Source organism: Osmia lignaria, chromosome 7 (assembly GCF_051020975.1).
Source record: "Osmia lignaria lignaria isolate PbOS001 chromosome 7, iyOsmLign1, whole genome shotgun sequence".
NCBI lineage: Eukaryota > Metazoa > Arthropoda > Insecta > Hymenoptera > Megachilidae > Osmia > Osmia lignaria.
This window is the reverse complement of record NC_135038.1, coordinates 4209374-4230227: the sequence shown is the minus strand read 5'-3', so window position 1 is coordinate 4230227 and position 20854 is coordinate 4209374. Positions and strand designations below refer to the sequence as shown.

At 43.6% G+C, this 20854-nt stretch overlaps 2 protein-coding genes across 2 annotated transcripts in view; one reads left to right on the top strand and one right to left on the bottom strand.

The window, feature by feature from the left end:
• Positions 1 to 20203, top strand: part of LOC117609415 (uncharacterized) — a 28376-nt gene extending 8173 nt beyond the window's left edge. Inside the window, exons 2-3 of the mRNA XM_034335708.2 lie at positions 14159 to 14361; positions 15282 to 20203. Coding sequence (XP_034191599.1) covers positions 14159 to 14361; positions 15282 to 16835 — 1757 coding nt within the window. The 3' untranslated portion in view covers positions 16836 to 20203. The remainder of the gene's footprint in view (positions 1 to 14158; positions 14362 to 15281) is intronic.
• The window catches only part of LOC117609423 (uncharacterized), a 71815-nt gene that overhangs the window by 40112 nt on the left and 10849 nt on the right, over positions 1 to 20854 (bottom strand). The gene's annotated exons all lie outside the window — the stretch shown is intronic.

The window sequence follows — 20854 nt, the reverse complement described above, 5'->3', positions numbered from 1 at the left end:
TCGTTTGGCAAGGAAGGAACAAGGATGGAACTTCCGGGCCGGTTGGGAGTTTAAAAGGAGAGAAAACACGAATGGTCGACACAGACGTGGAGAGGAAGAAATCTGGTTGTTGGAAGGAGATGAAAAGAGATGATCGATGAGAAGGGATAGCAAAGATCACGAAGAGAAAAGCACGCTAGATAAAAGAATACGAATGTTTTTGAAGGGTACAGAGATAGAGATAGAGATAGAGAGAGAGAGAGAGACAGGTCAGGGCGTTGCACCGTTTGCTGTGACCCACTGTCCCTTATGGATCTCCTTATCTTCTTCATCTGTTGCTCTCCTATCGCTGTAATAGCATTGTTTCAACATGCATCGAAGGGTAATTTCTAGCTTTCGAAATCGGTCATTCGATACGCGACCTAATATTTAATAAAAAATGAAGAACACTTAAACGATACGAAGGAAAATAGGATACGCTTTCGGTAATTCTTTTGTCAGCGATGTTCGCAAAGTGGATAACGATTTCAAAGTGCTTTTCCTTCAATTTTCTATTCACGATTCGTTCGCACACGCCCCAACGTGCACGTGCTCGTTATTTCAGCAAGGCTGCGCTAGAATTTTTTTGTGGGTTAACTAGCCAAGCATTCCGCTATGTTGAAAGATAAGTGGAACAACTCTACGCGGGCCCGTGAAAGATAGTAAAGTTGTAATTCCATCGTTACACGCTCGCGAGCGTAGCCTTCTTTTCTTTCTTCAAATTCTAAACTATTTCAACTGGTTCGACTGTTCATAGATAAGCAACGTGACTCGTGATTTCCCAAAGAAAATCCTACTAACCAACCCGTTTGAATCAACGATTTTCCAAACGTTCACTTACTCGAAACTCTCTTTGGTACACGGCACTCTGTTTAACTTGTTAACGTTCTTATCTATTAAAGCCTTGTTATCACAGTCAACCTAGTAAACATGGCTTTCCAGTCTAGACTCTGGCTGGAAAGTTATTTTGCTGTAATAGTTGCAACAAAATATCCTATCTATCCTCTACGAGTATGTTAACTTCGCTAATCACTGCAGTTGATTATCGTACCTCTTCACCCAGTACACTTGAAGTGATCTCTTGAAATAAGATCAAGGAACGGGCGGAGTCGCTGATCATTCGACGATAGAAAAGGAAGGATAGAGGAGGTGGTAAAAGGACGCAACGGTTACAGCGATCAGGCAAGTTAAAGTTTCTAGTCAGATGGACACGCTCGAAGGGATTCGAGGGAAGTCTCTTTACAGGAGCCATAGCGATGTAATTGCTGGCTTGGACGCGTTGGATCGACGTGATTGCACGATTGCATTGCTGCTTTCCTTTCGCACGTTACGCCCCTAGTTTTGTCGCAATGCTCCACGGGTGGTATGTCTTTGCTACCATGGTTCCTTTAACAATCTATCCCAGCTTCGAATTTCAATATTTTCCAACGTCTCCCGACCGTCACCCTCTTCTCGTTACAACCATCTTTTAACCCCTTCGCAGTGGGAGATTTCAATACGAGATTCACATTCTTTGCTTGTGAAAGGAAACAGTAGCGGTTGCACCAACGGAAGCTAATGAGACACCGATAACACGTGTTAAAGGATTTCGAGCATTTAGCTCGTGATTAATGGACTGGAGCGCCGATGAAAGGTTGAAACAGGACACCTCAGAAATGAAGCATTCAATTTTCAATCTAATATTCCCAAGTGAAAGGGACTGGAGAAAAGGAAAACTTATATTCGAGAAAAATGTAGGAGGAAGTTTAAATGTAAAAAGAAAAATGTGAGGGAGCAAACGTGGTGCACTCGAGATCTGTCAAAGATTCTCACAGAGCTCTTTCAGACATCCTGGTAGCGTGACGTCAAGCAGTCTGCAAGAGCAACACGAATGACACGAGCACACACGTGTACACCGTGCTACAGATTTTTCTACGAGAGACAGCCAACAGGGAGACCAGTTCTACGCGTAATTCTGGTTTTCGAAAAGAAACGGAGAGCAGGATGGAACTTCCGACGCAACGCGACGTGAAAAGCTGAGAAACTGACAGCTCGTAAATAACGTCGCTCCCCATGGAAGTATGAAACAAAATATTTCATTTAGCAGGGAGTAACTTTCATTCAAATATCTTAAAAGATTAATAAATATTTTCGGAATATCCATATCGATCCAGGAGAAAAAATAAAAAGGTTCACCGTGGGCGTGCATGGATTTGCTTTTTTCGTCTCCCTACAACAGAAGAGAAAGAGAGAAGGGTTGACACGACCCTGTCGAATCATCGAGACACGGCCGATTCTATGGTAGGGAAAAATTGAAGCAACAGCTGGCGATGTACCGGCTCGTCACGTGACAATTATTATAGGGGTACCGTATAGTTTGGATTTCGTGTACAGCACGATACGTTGGAGAAAGATCTTTTTTTTTTTATTTCCACCGAAAATATTAGATATATTTGGGTTACCCAATGTTACGACAGCTGCAAGCTGCTTACTTTGGACGATAGCCAACGACAGAGTAGGATGAAGGATTAGGAAAATTATTGTGATGGACTTTAGCGATGGCAGATGGTAGGATAAGAAGAAAAAGAGGAAGTATGTAAGAGAAGACTATAATTAAATTTGTCTCGAGCGAAGAAATTGCTCGATTACACTTTAAACTAAGAAAAGACGCTGAGTTGTGACGGATGAAAGCGGATTGCAAAGCGGATTACACTTGAAAAATCTCATCATCCAATTGTCACGTTCGAGAATTCCCTCAAATGGATAGCTAATTTGTAGAGGCTTATTCTTCATCGCCAGGGTGTAACGGTCCGCGATTCATCGCACCCTTCGGGGTCAATTAGGCGTCCTCGAGTTGGGGGTATAATACCTGCATCGTATTACACCCCACGTCAAAGACCTCGGTGAGAAAAGGTGGTGCGAAGTAGACACGATCTGCGAACAATAATTGAATTTTCCTTTCTACCGAGGAACAGCAAAATGGCAAATTTCTTCGCTGAAAGAGATTCTATCTCGAGACAGGCTCCGAAGCGCATTGTACGAAGAAAATTAACAAGTGTGACATGTAGTACGCAAAGTTACTATCTCACAATTTAACACGAGTTAACTCACATGGGAAATGGAAAATATAGATGGGTGAAACGAGAATCTGTCCGTTCGGCAATTGGACACGAGCGACAATTAATCTTGAAAGGAAAGAGTTACGAAGTCGCGAGTACCATCTCGAAGGGTTGGTCCTTTCAGTATTGAGGGATGAAATCGACGTAATGGCGGTGCAACCCTTTGACCAGATGTGCGGTACAATAGTCGTCACGAAAAGTCCAATGACAATGTTATCTCGATCTACTTTCTTTTATGGGGTCATGTCAGGGATTGAGTTGTCAGCATCGGGGATGCTGGTTGTTGGGGTTCCTCGACGAATAACGAGATCGAACGATAGTTGGAGAGACTCGATTCTCTGGCTTCTTTTCGCTTTTAATTTCTTTTAATGGCTTGATAGAAAAGATGGAAAATTCCTGATACGATTCATGGAAAATTTGAAAAAAAAAAAAAAAATTGTTTACCTATTGTTGAAAGGAAGACAAACACGAGGAAAAAGTAAAGTTCATCGATTGAACGGTGTTTTGCTCGAAGCAAAAGGGGTTTCTAAGAACAGGATAATAAATTACTTTTCGTTTTTGACCGGACTCTTAAAGGATCGCCACAAAAAGCAGTGGTTTGGCTTCCGGGGAAAAAAGCAAACAATCAGGGATAAGCTACCCTCGTTCGAACTTTTTCTTGTCCGCGCTGGAGAGTCAATAGGAGAGAGGATATTTTGGTCACTAATTCTCTGGCTAAACGTAGGGTAGCCATGAGAGGAACCGGTCTTCTTCTACTATGGTGCGGTACAAGTTCTTTCACAAATCTTCCGCACTCGTCCTTGGCTTCTTCGATTCCATTTCCACCGATGTTTGCACAGCTCCGCAAAGTTTTACTGTACGTATGCAAAAAGGCGAACCAACAGAAACAAGAGGGAGATGAAACGGTGGATGAACAAAAGGGTTGGAAAAGCGAATCAGGTTTCCAAGTAGATGGTCCATGGTTTCACTTGGAACTTCTTGTAAGGATGCAGAAGGAGACGGGCGACAGAAAATCGTAATCATCGACAAAAGACTTGAAAGGCACCATGGCGTGCAGTCACGTAGACAAGGCGAGTTTTCGCACCCCTTTCTCACGCGACACCTCACACTCTTCGGAGGATTCATCATTGGGGACCCCATGAGGTCCTCTTAGGGGTTCCCCGATCGCTGACCCGTTCCTAAGCATCTTCGTTTTACGGGAAATTTATTTTCTTAACTGCATCTTCAATTAACTTGATTTCACCCCTTGACGTGCAATTTCGTCAATCGGATGACCCATGATTTGTCAAAATATAAAATAATATTTAAATCATTTGATTTTCGATCAAACAATTCTACGTTTGTGAAAGTGCAAATTTCTCTAACAATCTCTTTGTCCTGGTACTTCCGAAAAATTTGTCTCATTCATAACACAAGCAACCTGATGCTGCTCAATATAGAATGGCCTTCTACTAACACGCCTATTGTCATGTTAATGTCGATCACGCGTACACGAGGAACCTTCCTGAGCAGCAATATTTTTGCCACTTTATCGGCGTAATTTCGTAACGGTACACCCGAGGGGTAGCGTTTGCTTGACCCGTAGGATTCGTAGAAATTCGACTGGAATCGTAACCCTTGGACCGGGCTACCCGGTCGCCAAAGCCTGCAGCCATGATTTATGAGAGCCGGCATCAATTGTCTGCAACTATGTGGCTACCCCTTTAACGCCGCTTTCGTCACTCCCTCCGTGTGTGTTCAATCGTACGATACCTGAGGGTACATGGAACAGTGTGCGGAACGAACGATTCTACGGGTTACTTCCGTCTCCGGTGTTCAAGTTTGTTCAAGGGAGACGCTCGACAACCTCTTGGGAACGCTTTGATGATGTATTCTTCCCTCTTTTCCATCTACATTGTTTCTCGTCGATTCACGATCGATCTTCGCATAATAATTATTTAGAAGAAGTATTGGTATTTCATGATATCGTTAACTTAACGAACTTGTTGATCGGTATTTAACTGGGAACGCGATAAGAGCCACGTGATTCAAGGAAATCCGTCGTTGAAAGCCAATCGATTTCCATACAGCCTAGTTGCTCGCAACGGTTGCTCTAATGATCTTAGTAATAGCCTTCTAAACTGGCAATACGTATGCAAAGAGGTAGAATGGTGAGCCGCACAGTGCGAAAGTCAGTTAATTTTAACCCTGCTGTGCGCTGCTGCTGCTGCTGCTGTTGCAGCCAGCAACCCGCTGTTTGTATGGAAATTTACCGGTCGGAAAATGACCGTGTCGAAAGGCTTGACGAACAGGGGCTTCTTCATTGGCTTTAGGTGTTTTCGCTTTGCTTTCTTCCCAGTAATTTGCCGAGCAAATTATCGGCACCAGTGATCGTGTCAAACTGTTTATTATAAAAGGGTTGCTACGACCAACGGTCACAGAATAGATTTTTGGCAATTATGGTCGTTAAAATATGTAAATTTTCGGGGGGTTATCGAACGCTATACCAGGCTAGCAGCGATCCAAAGGCATCACCTTTTCGTTTTATAATCATTAACGTTCTCATCCACGGGAACAATAACTCGTTACTTCCTTAATTAGAGCCGAATAACTGCGTTTCGTTGCATAATCGACAGCGGTTCGTGCGCCACGTTTCAACGCACAAGTTCAGTTTCTCAGCACAAGAGGGACGTTTTCACGTTGCGTTTCTGTAGTCGGATGGAAATGACCTTGCGAGGTTTAATCACGGGACCACGATATACGCCAGAAGTTTGATCGATCGTTCGACAACGGAAGGATGTTTGAAGGGACGAGGGAAACGAACGGCAAGCTTTCGAAGGGAAAAATCGACGGGTGTCGTTGAGAAGTTTCGAATTACGTGCCCGCATGTTCCACACCCCCGTATAGTCGAAGTTTCGCCCATGGTGTGTCCCATGCTGGGCCCACCGAACGTCTTAATATAATCGACGAATCTCATCGACGCTGGAAAAATGAATCGTTCTTATTCTTTCGCCTCGACAAAGGTTTCGCAACGAACGATGCCTGAATGCGTTCTGACCGAATGACAAATGACTTGAGGCGACAATATTGGACAGATGTTAATCGGAGGCTGATCTTATTGCTTCGAAGACTGAAAGAGGGAACAGAAGTTCTGAAACAGAGTCTGCAGAAGTTTCGTATGTTTGGAAGAATATTACAAGTAGAATCGATAGATTCTAATAATCTTTGGGGGTTGAGTCATTTTTTTCCCCAAGTGTTTCAACGATTCCTGAACGAATGGATACTGTAAGAATTCCAGCAAAAATCGTGCCAGCTGTTCGTTGAAATGCTGTGTGCCCGACGCACGAGCCCTGCAGGACCTTTGTGCCATTGTTTCGTCGGCATAATGCGTTCGAATTGTGCGCGAGAGGAAGGAAGGTAAAAAAAAAAAAAAGCGAATCGGCTGGGTCACACGATCGATCGAGAGGAAAAGAAAAGCCATCCTCTCTTGACTCGAGCCAACAGCTCGAGAGTACTTTGGTGCTCGTTCAGGACTCGGGAAAGTAGAATCTGAAAGAAAAAAGCGTAGGAAACGTTTGACAGATGTCCGTTTCTCGCCGCAAAGCTTCGAAGGAAACCGCCGCGCTGAATACCGTTCCATAAACAATTACAAACCATGTTCACGATTTTTCCAAGAGGGAGAAAACCGTATTTCTTTAATTATCGATCGAATAACGAACTTCCGAGAGTCTTGAGCAAGTTCTTGGTCAGAAACAAAGAGTACTCGCAAGTGAAAAGGATGTTTTAACCCTTCAGACCAGCGTCATCGTTCAGCTGTGCTCTGTAATTTTTTATTTTGTAAATTTAAAAATCTTTGATCTCAATTGCGAACGAATAGAGAAGCAAGAGAAAATGCTGCAGACTTTTGGGACCCTTCCACGTGGAACCCGATAATTTCTAAGGTAAACATAACCATTGTCCTCCGTTTCGTGTGTCATTCCGTCGATAGGGATGCTGAACCCTCCTTGATCATCGATCATTTCTTGTCAAGATAAACGATCCTGTAACGGTTTCACTTCCTCATCCTCGTTGTATCCTTACGAATTTCTGAATTCAACTTAGACGTTTGCTAATAACGACATCGTGGCTAGTCATCGGATCCTGTAAAGGATTTGCAGGAGTTTTTTGTTCCTTCCACTAAATCTGTTCGACGCAAAGGGCAGTAGCAGATCGATGTCCTTTCTGTTCACCTTTTTTCGTTGCCTCTTTTCTTCCCGCCACGTCATTTTCTTCACTTTCAACCCGACGTTTCTGAATCCCCGACACGTTCCCGAGACAGAGGGTAACTGAATGTTTACCCGTGAGTCATCGTCTATTCATGGCCCTCCTTTCTCCTGGCAGCGATAAAAATTCGCGGTATAAATAGATAAGGGCAATTAATCGCGGTAGAACCGCGCATCAACTCGGCGAGGAAAGTGTTGCCTTTGATTTCCCAAGTGCAATTATCTCGGCTCTTGCAAAACACGTTTTAAATCCAATTCTCTGTTAGAATTTAGGTGCGAAACAAAATGAAAGATAATTAAAGTTCAAGAATAAGTTTATGGAATTTTCTGTTGCGAGAAATAGAAATAAAAAAAACGAACGGACGTATCAACAAGTAGATGGGGTTCTCAGGAAAAGTGAACTTTCCCACGGCGTTTGCCGGTTCGTTTGCGAGGAAATTTCGCGTTCAATTAAGCAAGTTTCGCGCTACTCGAGACGTTTGCACTGGATTAAGTCGGAGGGAGGAGAGAAACGAACGAGGAAACACGTGTCGTTCCATGAATGCTTCTTCTGTCTTCTCGTATCCGTTACTCTTGCTCTCGTCTCATCTTTTCTTCTTTCTTTTTCTACTATCTCCTCGACGCCCACGAATCGCCCCGTCTCGAACAAAGTGCGACGGGAAAAAATATGAAGCGCAAGATCAAACGAAGCGGACGAGAATTCGAGACGGTGTTCCGGCAGAGAGATAATTCCGTTACGTTGAATTACAGATAGCGATGCAAACGACTTGTGGGAAGCAACGTCAGCATCGGCATTAGAATTCTAACGAATTATTTTATAACCGTGTCTGAAACCTTAAATTAGTTCATCGAAGCCTTTAACGAGGCAGTAAGTTTCAGCGAGAACTTTTCTTCAATATCCGTCACGGTCGATAGGTTTACTGCAACTTCTTCTTGGTCGATTATCACTCTCGATTGTGTTCGTCCTCATTGTCAAGCTTTTCTAACAATAGCCTTTGTCATTCGTCGAACAATCCTCGGTTGTTTATGGCAGAATTTTCCCGCATGGAAAACACTTAACCGAAACGATCGATAGAAAAAGAATAAACGGTACGCGAACTGGAAATAAAAATGAAGAAAGTAAAGCGTCGTTTCCTCCGTGGAAAACAAGGTGTCTCGCGTAGAAAGCTTTAAGAAATAATTTTCTGTCATTGTGCCAGTGAGGTACACGTCGACAGGGGATGAAGAAAGAAACGATAATAAATGACTAGCACCGAAGATGAACGCATGATTTACATGAGAAGATTGATGAGCAGAACCGAGAAGGGGATGTTTGGCCAGTTTCCTTTCCAGCCCTTTTACTCGCATATTTTAATCCTCGAATCACGAGATTAAATAAAAACTCGTAGCAGAAGAGTGATGCGAGCGAGGATTAGAATCGGATGAAACGAGTCTTGAAATAATTAATGAACGTAGTGTGCCAGTTTCGTAGACGAAGGAATAATGAATTCTTAAACGAATCCTCCGGTCGAATATATTATCATATTTTGGTTCGAAACCGTGCAACGTTCGAGTTGCAATATCGTCAGTTTGTCTCCGAAGGGGACACAGGCCGAATGAGCCATGAAAATCGTAAAAATATGGAATAAGAGAGTCCTCTGCGAGAAAGGAAGTTCCTTCAACGGTGGGGAAGATGAAACGATCTTTCCAGCCGACCGGATTCTCTCCGAGCAGTCTTCCCCTTTGTATAAAGTCTCTCTTTTTGACTTTCTCTCTGCCACCTATTGTGCCAGTATCGTGAAAAGTCAAAACTTACCGTTGCTTTCCGTTCGGTGGTCGGAAATCGTTGTAAACGCGGTTCAATCGATTTGCTTATGGACACAAATGGGAATCGAAGGAAAACTTGTCTCGAGAGACAAGCTATTGGTACGAGAAAACATAGAAAGGTTAATAGTTCCGTCAAAAAAGTGAGACATTCGTTAAAGGTAGGGTTCAAGGGTACAAAACGCTTTGGTTTTCCCGTACAAGAAGCTCGGTGCAAACACGCTCGAGCAAAAACGTTCCCTCATAAGCGTTTCTAACGGGTTTGCCATGTAATTACTCCTAACGAACCGTTTGTTTCGCCCGACGAGACACACCGCGACTCACAGGTGTGTGTCGAGTCCTGAAGAACCCGGCGCCAAAGCCCTGAGACAGCTATGAATTTTAAATAACGAATTAATTTAAGATCCCGCTTGCATTAGCGAGTGTTGCAATACGCAGAATCTGTAATCACCCATGCATTTCTGTTTCGAATCAGTGATGGTAAACGACGAGTATGTTGTGAAAGTGTTTAACGAAACCTGACGCAGCAACGAGCCAAACTAATAACCGATTAAGCAACGTTTGCTGAAAATTTCCTTGGTAATTTTCTAAATAACTCGGTTAACTAACGATCCGCACGAATTTTCGATCGCGTTTAGTCGATGCCCGAAAGTCGTGGCAGCAACACGCAATAACGTTTCTCATTTTATCTTCCATGGACAGACTCGACTCGCATGACGACTGTCAATGCACACGGTTCCCACCTCCGCTTCCTGCTTCCTCGTGGAGCTTCCGGTCTCGTGACAGGCCGTCCTGGTCCACCGCTCGTTCCGTCCCAACATTACAGGTTTGTCACTTTCACGTCGCGTTTCACCTCCGAGATTTCCTTCCTCGTGAACTACCGACCACTGTAACTGGCTTTTCGCGTGTAACGATAGTCGCTACAGACTCGCGTACCCGTTGGTACCCAAGTTTTTTTAAACAAAACCTAGATAAATTCATTCCAGCGGAAGCTTCTTAAAGAGCTCCGTGTTGATGCATTTAAAAAGAAAAAAACGGTAGGGATGTAAGGCTGCGTGAAAAATCGAGGGTGTTCCCGTTGATGATCCCGGTGAATAAATAATTCATGGTGTTCGCAAGGACACGACCGCGGAGGAAAGGAAAAAAGCATTACGCTCAAGGTGGGTTACCCTGTTTGACCAGGAATGACGTTCAGGGACTGACAGGAGGCAAAGAAGCGTGAAGGAACGAGGTGAAAAATGAAGGATTCTTAAACAGGATTTTCGATGTTGACTGAGGGGCATCGGAAAAGCGGGGAGGTACCTTTCCTTCCGTACTTCCGAAAGCAACCTCGTTTCTCATTTTTCAACCGTGATCCTCGTGGGATCGTTTTTTTAACAGATTCGTATCTCAATATGAAAACTGAATTTTGACAATGTTTATACGAGGCGCGTACGGTTTCCAAAGACGTGGAAACAAGGTTAAGATTAGAACAGTTGGCGAAAGAAACGGGTTAACGGTATCGATTTCAAGCTAGCTGGAACGAAAGAGTCACCCGGTATACGTGACAGCTCGTGTGTTATCCTAGGATCTGAGGAAATACAGTAATGCTTCGAAATAAGCAAGTGGTCTCTGCTTCGAAATAAGCAAGTCGCTATCCCCTCTTCTTTGTTTGAAGTCGCCTGCAAAGTGAGAGGTACGAGAAACGAGTGAGAGGTCCATCAAAGCGCGAAGCCGATGTTTAGGGTAATAAATTTCACGCTCGACTGAGCAGTGACATCGGTTAGTAGAAGAAGGATGGAATATATATAATGCTTTCTCAGTCTGGTATATTTGCTTCGAAATAAAGCATAGTGCGAGAATGAGAGGGCATGTTATATTCTATCCTTGTCCAAAAAATAACATCGCTGCTCGACCGATCACTTTATGATTTGCCGCTACCTCGGATCTCTCACTCGTTTCTCGCGTTTTCTATCGTCCCGTTTCAAGAACAAAGTCAAGCCGAATAGGTACCTGCTTCGAAATAAGCAACTGTTCGGTCCCGAGCCACTTGCTTATTTCGAAGCATTACTGTAAACGGTTTCCTGAGTGAAACGTGCCATTGCGGTGCGGGCCAGCCACACAGGGACATACGAAACACGCGACGTTAAGCTTCTTCCACGCAGAACCGATGTCTTCATAAATATTCATTCGGTTACCTGATGAAAATTTATAAACGAATAAAGGGATCGCTCGTTGTTTGAACATCTCGATGAAAGGAAATTCAATTTCGTTCGGTTCTGTCGAAAATGTTTAATTTAATGCGAGTTGAATGGTAATGAAAGAGCTTGAAATTTGATTAGTTGAAATGGAAGCTCGCTCGTCCTAGAGAAATAAGGCCACTCTCGTGGAGAAACTTTCGGAACGACAGGATGCGGGTCTAAAGAGGATCGTTTTATTTATGAGGCGTTCACACGAACGTCCATAATACAACATCTTGGATGTAATGGACCGTGAGAGAAAGAGGGCGACCGTGTCCTCTCCTTCAGGATTCTACAATTTTCAACACGTTTCGTGCCACCGAATAAGAGTGTACACTTTCTCGGTCGGTAGGCTTCCAAAAACGAGCGTTGTCGAGCAGAAAATACGAGTTACAGGGCAAACAGATGTTTGCCTTTAGGGTCAGGCTATGCAGTCTGTTGGTTCAGAATGTAGAAATGCAATTTCACCTGGACGCGCGTGTATAACCGTTGTTTGCAATTAACGTAACCCGCTGGCGTCTAAAAAATGCAATTCCGCGCTTGTCCCAAGCGGGTGTAATTATGATTCACGCGTTTCGTAATTCCCTTCGTGGAAAATCTCACGAGGTGGCTACCGTTGCGATTGTCTACCAGCGACCCTGAAAAGAATAGCGCGCGTGATTCACCGTTGCAAAAATGCTTCGAACCAAACGATTCGGAACCAGCGGTCTATGATTAGAGCATTCGTTCGAGAAACGCTAGTCAATTAACTACGCGGCTAAAACGCGTAATAACGATATTACTTGTTCCGATAAGAATCCTTATTAAAGCATAAATCAACTACTTAATAACGCAATTCAACGATAACCAATCGAATCGTAAAAGTACAACAACTCGCGAACCTATTATTTTTCTAATTATAAACGGTCGGTTGTCGTTCCATATGAAAACACGGAAGTGACCCAATGAAAGGAAAAGGTATACCCTACCCTTTAAATGGTTATGCTCGTACCAACACTCGTATCGCTCGGAGAAGTAATTTTTACCAAGTTGTCACATACATCAGGATCGACTTGTCACCGACATGCTGCATATTTTGCCCGAGTAATTTATGCAAGCGTCGCGTGCCGATTTCCACAGCCGTAAGGATCGTCGAACCGCGAAGAACGGCCACGAAGAATTTATGTTGCGATTTTTAATTGGCACTTTCTCGACTGGCTGCAAACTGGTCTCACCCGTTCAGAAGTGTTAAGGACATCAACCCGAATTTGGATCACAGCGAGTTTACTTCGATATCTCGCACGCTTTTGGCCATTTTTCGATCTCTATGGAAATCAGATTGAAGAATTTTCTGGGTCAAACTCGATTTTGTCAGCCACAATGTCCATTATATTCGAATGCAATATCTGGGAATATGCTGTTTCGTAATTTTGAGAACAATATTACGTAATTCCAAGCAATTCGCTTATCGCAGAAAACGATCTGAATGTTCATGTTTTAACCAATTAATTGCCAGAAGTTGAAAATATATAAATTTTTTTTTTTTTTTCGGGACAGTGGAATATTTTGAAATATTTCAATTAGCAAAGTAACGAAGAGAGGAAAGGTTTAAAAAGGGATGCCATTGAAGGCGTTGTTACGAATTCTATGTTTAGCACGGTTGGATCGATGCGAATATGGAAAGGATCGCAGGGTATTCGAACACCATCAGCTGGTTTCCGTGGAAACGAGGTGGGGGCGTGTGTCGTAGGTCGTTTTGTGTGGAACAGTCGGCCCACAGGGTCGTATCAATATGGGCAAACACGCGGAAGGAATGCAGGTGAAGGACCTGGAATAGAGCGAACCAGTGCTTGTACGCCAATTTGCTTGCCTCGTGTGCTATTAGGCCTAGGAATCCAAGGAATCCGGTCGATCGCGTCCTTCCGATACCACGTTCCCACTGCAAACGTCCTTTGCCTTCGATAACGAATTCCTTGGAGAAAGTTAATGGACGGTACTTAGCGGCTTGTTCCAGTCACTTTGTACGCTTGTTTCTACCTCGTTGCCCCGTTGTTCGATGTGATAGTCGAGATAATGGTGTTCCGTGGTGCGACAGTCGTCGAAGCTGCCCGTGACTTCATGATGATGCATAAAAAATTCACTTCCTACGGTTAATTCGTTCGTTCCGACCAGTATAATCTTTGTCGAACCATAAAATTCCACCGATGCGTGGCAGGGATTCGAACGTCTATTTCTATCTTAGGCTAAAACAGTCGTGAATGCTTGTCACTGAGAACACGTAGGCGTGTTTAGATACCATTTTCAACGGTAATCGGTCGGACGGATCGAGACAAGGATGAAGGAAGAGACTACAGGGTGTCCACCACCCTTGCTCCCACGCGAATGACGTCAATCTTTTAGTTACCCAAGGATTACACGATTCATCCAGTTTCGGTTTTAATTAAAGAGAACATTCCAAAGGTTAATTATACATATAATTATAAAAAAAAATAGGGACCTGAAGCGATAAAAATCGTTGAAGGAAATACAAAAACGGCAGCCCACACAGAGATTAAATTCGTCACAAGGATAGCTAGCAACGTAAACGAACGAAGAGCAAATGTCACTCGATGCTTGAACAGGATTGAACGACTGTATACCTAACTAGGGGATAAATTATACTTTTAATTAGATCTAGGCTAAAGGTCATTGCGTGTATCCGCAATTACGACCTACCTCCTGATCAATATAATCGGATTCAATGGAACTGCCGGCTCTGATTGATGCTCGTTAGAACCCTAATTTTATCTGTCTGTTACAGGCGAGCTGTACGTGGAGGACCTAGGCGAGAGAAGGATCGTTTCCATCAGAATGGGTTGGCTTTGGGTCGAGGGTACTCCAATGAGGCTACCATTGAGGGCGTTGAACCTACGTCAAGCAGCACCCAGTTTGTGTCAACCTCACGCCCTGGCCCTTGGTTTTATGTTGAGCAACTCGCAGAATCGCATCCTCGCAACATTTTGGGTAAATTCAAAGCTTTTTTTTCCCGTCTAAGACGGATACTGAATCGTATCGATTATACAACCGGCTGCGATAAGCGCAGAACGGCGCAGGGGTTGAGTAACAGCCGTTGAAGACACGAGCTATCGCGACTGAAAACGAGGAAGAAATGGTGAAAAGCTGAACAGAGAGGGAGGAGACAGAATAATCCACTGCAACACGCAATGTAATTCCATGTAAATGGCCTTTATCTGCAGCACGATCCGTTTCCTTGCCCGTAAACACTTTCTCGCTTCGGTCGGCTTCGGAGAGCTCCCGTTTTACTTACAATCAAATGCAATTTCTAATTACGGTCTAGCTGCGTCGACATTCGATTTCTATCTCGTTATACAATCTGGTTGGTCTACACTCCGCCAAAAATATCGATCCCTACGACTTTCTCCTGTTAGCCTTGCATTAATCAGAATCTCTGTTCGGTTTTGTTTCAACGAGTAAAAGAAATCAGAACGAACGATATGGAATTATCATTGATAATGTTCAGTTGATAAGAAACTGATGGAAATTCCACGAAGGTCGATGGATAAGAATAGAGATAAAAAGACGAAGGACGCGTGGAAATGACGTAACTCGAATCCGTTCGAGGCAAGGATGGTAATAAGGTCAGTAGGCAAGGTCAAAATCCGCCGTCGCGATCTCGACGATAAACGAACGCGTGGGAGATCCCTGTGCCGTTCTCCCATGACCCACCATTGTCAAGGAGTCCCACCATCCTCCTTTCCTGGCGAACGAGTTCCTTCGCCTCCGTTGGCTTAGTCATTCAAAGGACGTCCGTGCGGTCATCTGGTTACATCTTGATTGAACGGACATCCAGTCGCTTTCCTTGGAAATCTTCGTAATTGCCAGTAATTCACCGAGAATTTGATGACATATTTTTTTGTTAACAGGCTGACACGGAGCCAATCTACTGGTCGTGGGTGAGGGCAATCGCGGCAGAATTGGTCAGACAAACGCCTTTTCGAGCGCAGCGCTGTTTAAACTTCCTAGAGATCCTGACCATTTGTCCAAGAGGACCCGTTCCTCTTCCCGATAGTCCAACCGAGTCCAGAAGACGTTCTAGAAGCGAATTACGTTGCTGGCCAAGCGATTCACCGTTAGAGAAGGACCACAGGACCGCTACCATACTCGAAGACTCGAGGCGAAGAGCGAGGAGCGAGTTGAGAGGATGGTCCAGTAGTAATTCCAGCGACGAGGACCTTCTCGGTGATTTTCGTAGTATACCAACGATAATAACGAAGGATCCGCCTATAACCAGGACCTGGGGATGCAGCGAAAGTAGCGAAGGCAGTGACGATAGTCTTCCCTGGGGTGGTGTATGTCGTTCCAGTGTCGACTCGGTGGACTCTGCTGTGTCCATCCCGGAACCAGAGACCAGAGAGCAAAGGATCCAAAGGTACAAGGAAGCGAGAAGACGAGAAAACGAGGCGAGAAGCAGAAGAGTCCTGGAAGAGGACGCGAGAAGGCGGAAAGCTAGAGCCGAGGAGAACAATAACGATATCTTGAAGACCTACGGTTCTGGTAGATCCAGAAATAGAATTTATGCCGGCAATGACAACGACGATTATTGTCTATCGTTGCTGAAGAAGGAGAACAACGCTTACGATACATCTAGACTGAAGAACGAGAAGAACGTCAACGACAGGCTGCCACCTGTGAAACCAAACGAGACCTCTTCGGTGAGATTCGAGGATGATCAGAGGAACGAAGATGACGAGAAGAACAACAACAGCCCGAAACATGGTAACACAAGTCCTGGGATACTTCGACAGGATATCACCGAGAGAAGAAGCAGAGCCAGGGAGAGGAGAAGCGTCAGAGAAAAGGGACAACTGTTGCAGACACAACAGTTGACGAACACGAGCGTGGAAACCCTTCAGGAACGCAAGGAACGCTTGGCCCAATTGTCCTCCAGGATACCAGTGGCTCGTCAACTGTGTCTGAACTCTGTCAAACTATCTGAAAACTTTAATTCCACTGCTCTACCCAGGTCGTCCACCTCTCTGTCGGTCCTGACCGAACCACCCTGCGAAGAAGACGTGGCTAGACTGTTAGAACGATGCCAAAGGGTGGATCATTACGTGCCGGTTCGAGAGAAGCTGACGTTGTTCGAATCTCTGTCGAGACTAGGTGGCCGATTGGCCAGAAGCACCGAAGATCTGGGTCGAACATCCTCGAAACCGAGTCCCAGAGGAAAACAACGCGCCAGATCTCTTCACGATCTGAATCGAGGTGCCAGATCCGTCCCCGTCAGGGAGATGTGTCGATTCTTCGAGGGCGATGTGGAGCAAGATCCTACTCAAAAGTCTATCTCTCTTAGCAAAACGAGGTTCAGTGACCCTGTGACACCCACGAGAAATACGTGGAAGGACAGTTCGAATGTGAAGGGTAACGAGGCACCTTGCGTTAGGTCGTCTACTAGAAAGAAACACTACTTGAAGTAGCTTAGAACCTTTAGAGAATATCTTTCTTCAGTCGTACCCTGGTGGTTTGTTCTTTCTTCAAGGGTGTTTGTTGATAAATTGCTAGCTTTCGAAAGCTGGTCTTTTCGAAGAATATTGGAATCAGGTTGGAATGCACCAGGGTGTTGTGAAATTTTGGAAATTCGAACGCCATGTTCTTTCAGATTCTAAACGGTTCGACCTCGCACTTGAAGAGTAGCTAAACAGGATCAATATTTATCAACGGTTTAGCCTCGAATACGCTCTGTTGACCGCGACGAATCGTCATACTCGTGTCGGGAGAAAGTCGCTGCCCGGAGCAGCCTTTTTGCTCTTCAGGATCCGAACTGTGCTCGATTCTCGCCGCGACTAAACTTCCGTTCGACTATCGATACCAACAGCCACTACCACGCGTTTACAAGAAAAATTCATTTTGATTCCTGAATTTTCTACTTTTCATTGTTTATTTATTTCGTTTGTTAGGCGGGACGAAGAGCATATCAAATGACAATTGATCCTCCAGCCACGGATGATCAACAATTATAATTATTAATTTTGTACATAAAGAGAATGTGTTCGTTTTCATCTGTTCGCGAGTACCTGAGAAAAGTTTGCGTTTTATTGATCGCGAGAGAGTTGTAAATAATTTCGAATATCCGTCTATACGAGGAACGCGCAAACTAATGTCCACTTCCGTTCGCTTCCAATCGGGACGATCATTTCCGTTCATGTTTCTCCCCTGCTCTCTCGTTCCTCGTTTTCTCGGTGGGTTCAATTGGGTCGTGCGAACGGTTCTTCAACCATAAATACACACCATGTCTCGCAACTTGGTTGTCCGTATAAATTAATTGCAAGGAAACTGGTTGAAGATACAAAGAACTAACAATTTTAATTTTGTTTTCTTTGCTTGCAAGCGGCGAGAAAAAGCGTGTTCGGTAGCGACCTATCGATTATCGATAGTTTCGAATCGTTGAATTAGAGTTGAAACTAATAAAGTGCCAAAAAAATGTTACGTTTTCTCGAAGAACAGGACGAGAAACCATAGATAAAAAAGAAAGGAACGAATAAATTTCTGTAAATACTTATTTGTTTTAGGATTAAATTGTTCGTACGAGAAAGAAAGAAAATGAATACTTGGTTGTTTCGTGTTTCGTGTCTCAATTATCCGAGATCGCAGGAAAGATGACTGATAACGGAGTGATCTTTTTTGCGATCTACAAAACGATTATTTATTTATATGTATATGTATAGAAACGTGTTAGCGATAGTCGTGTTAGGTTGATTCTATAAGGATCTTGATCGTAAATTCGACAGATTTTGTTGTACGGTAAATTAATCAATTCAGAACGAAGAGTCGCCTTCGCAAATCAAAGATTCACCCTCTTATTTTCGTATATTCTCGATGGGGTAGAAACGTTGCTCGCGTATTCCACTGAAAACTATGTACGATTTGCGATTCCGTGTGCTTTGTGTATAAAATTGTAAACTGACGAAAGTATAATGGAAAGGATAATATTAATAGGATGATCGATAACAGGAATGATTATCTAAACTGACGACGAATCGATCGAGCCTTGAAGAATTTCTAGCTATTCAACTAGTTAATTGTTTTCATATTATTTTATCTCTGTTGCTTACTATCCGAAAGAATAATTATCCAAGGAAAAAGAGGAATTGAAAGGAAAGGATTTGTAAGGGTGCAGCAAGGTTCGATCGAGACGTCGATGCAAGCCGACGGCCGTGTTACAGGGTGAACGGAGGAACAACCCCTTTGCACTCGGATATCTTATCCTGGAAGGATACATTCTTTCTCTTGCCAATAAATAGAATGCTATTCTGTGCAAGCTATAAGAGAAGCACGTGGTGCTGGCACAGGTCGATGAACAAGCAAGCCTGTCTGTAAAAAATGAAGCGATTCCGAGCGGTTGGACGGGCGAACGTGAGAAGTCATCCAAGCGCAGAGGGTTGCCCTGTCGAGCGGGTGAAAAAATGGAAAAACTCGAGCCGGAGAAGATGAAGAAGACGTTGCTCTTCTTCTGCGGAAACCCTGTAAAACCGGTCGATCGCCAAAGAGTCCTCTAGTCCCCCGGTCGGAGAAATCCGAAAACATTATAATATACACGTGTATCCCTCTTGATCGTGTGTTTAACCCCTTACGCGTCCAATAAAATATATAGTACTTCAATTGCAAGATATCGAAAAATTTCGAACCGTCTTTCTCTTCTAATCTTTGCACGTTTATGCATACTACAGGGCTTGCAAAGGATGGAATAAATTATGATTATGGGAATCGCGTAAAGGGTTAACGTAACAACAACAACCTCTTTGATCCTTGTAATAAAACAATCTATACGTGTTCTACGGTAACCATACACACACACATACACACATAGTCCGACAGATTTGTATTTTACGTTTGTTGTAATAAAAAGAAGGGACGAATAATGGCCGTTACATAAAAGTGATTGTCGTTAGAAAGTTCAACGAAAAGGCCTTGGCCAATCTCATACCGTCTCTGTTTTTACTCAGACTAGAATATGTACGTATATCCCCTCACTCTGACACAGGGTTCTTTTATTTCTTCCACATAAACACCCACGCGATGATTTTCCTTTTCCCGTCTATGATTTCTATAAAATCTATCTATTATACTTACTCGCATGTGTGAGATTCACCACGTCCAAGCACGGTGTAACTCGCGCCGCTAATTACCGCGAGTTTTCGTAAGATCGCGAGCAAAGATTAACGAATGAACTTTAGAAAAGGAGAGGAGACGCTTGTGCAACTATGCAACACCGTGAAATTATGTTATGGGGAGTGCTACTACTGTTTTCTTAGACCGCGAGAAAGTGGACCGATTACCCGTTTGCACCGTGTCTTATTCTTTAATTGGCTGGCGAACAATTAGAATACGAACCGGTACGTATATATCACTGCTTTAAATTACACTCGGGCAATCAAACTAGATGAGTTTTTCAAGCGAAACGAAAAGTTAATTAACTATAATCATCATTGTTAACCCTTCCTCCGATGATATCGAACCCTTTCTAGTTTTTATTTTTCTATTTTTTATTCAGTACGGAAACGAAATATATTTGCAAGCCATACACGAGCCGGGCAGCTTTGACCGCTAATAAAATTGAGGAAATTTATGGTCCCGAAGGTTGTGAGATCTTTTTCTGACGAATGCAGAGTGTCCTCCATCAGGGACCTCGTCGCTACTTTACTCCGGTTTATTTGCTTTCGCCCATGAACTCGTTCCTGGGTTTTGCAGGATCGTCAACTTGGCGTTCCACGTGTAATTTTCATTCCACGCAGAGGGGAACGAACGGTTCGAAAAATAGAATGCGTTCTCGCGGGGGAATCGACGAACAGGACAACTATAATTTATTTGCCGGCTTTAATGAAGTCAAATATTGCGATAAATTTAACGATGTCGTTAAGCAGAATCTCGAGAAGAGGGCACACGAGCCTGGCTAATGGTTTAAGAACGGTTTATCTGAACATCAAGTCGGATCGTAAAAAGGTTCCTGAGAAGCTTCTGCGAGACTTGAAGAAGATTCAAAGGCGATAAGAAAACGCGCCACATGAAATGTGAAGTAAAGTATCACGATCGTATACCAGCTATTTATTATAAATTCATATTTCTCGCATGAGCCAGCAAACGATGCTACTTCAAGTAGATTGTTGAGCCAACTTTTAATTAAATTAACCATTATTATCCAAGTTTTTGCTCATCGATCACGACGCAAGATTACATTTTTCAATTTCTTCGATATTAATCTTTTGAGATATGTCCAGCTATTCGATTAACTTTTTCATTGCTCGATGGCGCCTCTAGGTATTAGATAAATTCATTTATCGTATATACTATAAGCAGCTATAAACATCTAATTGACTTTGGATACTCGTTGAAACCTTCTGCAATGAGATAGTTAAAAATCAGACGCGGAGAAGAGGTCGTTGACCATACGGAACCAGGTTTCTTGCTAGCGTAAAGGATTTTTTCGCGTCGTTATCCC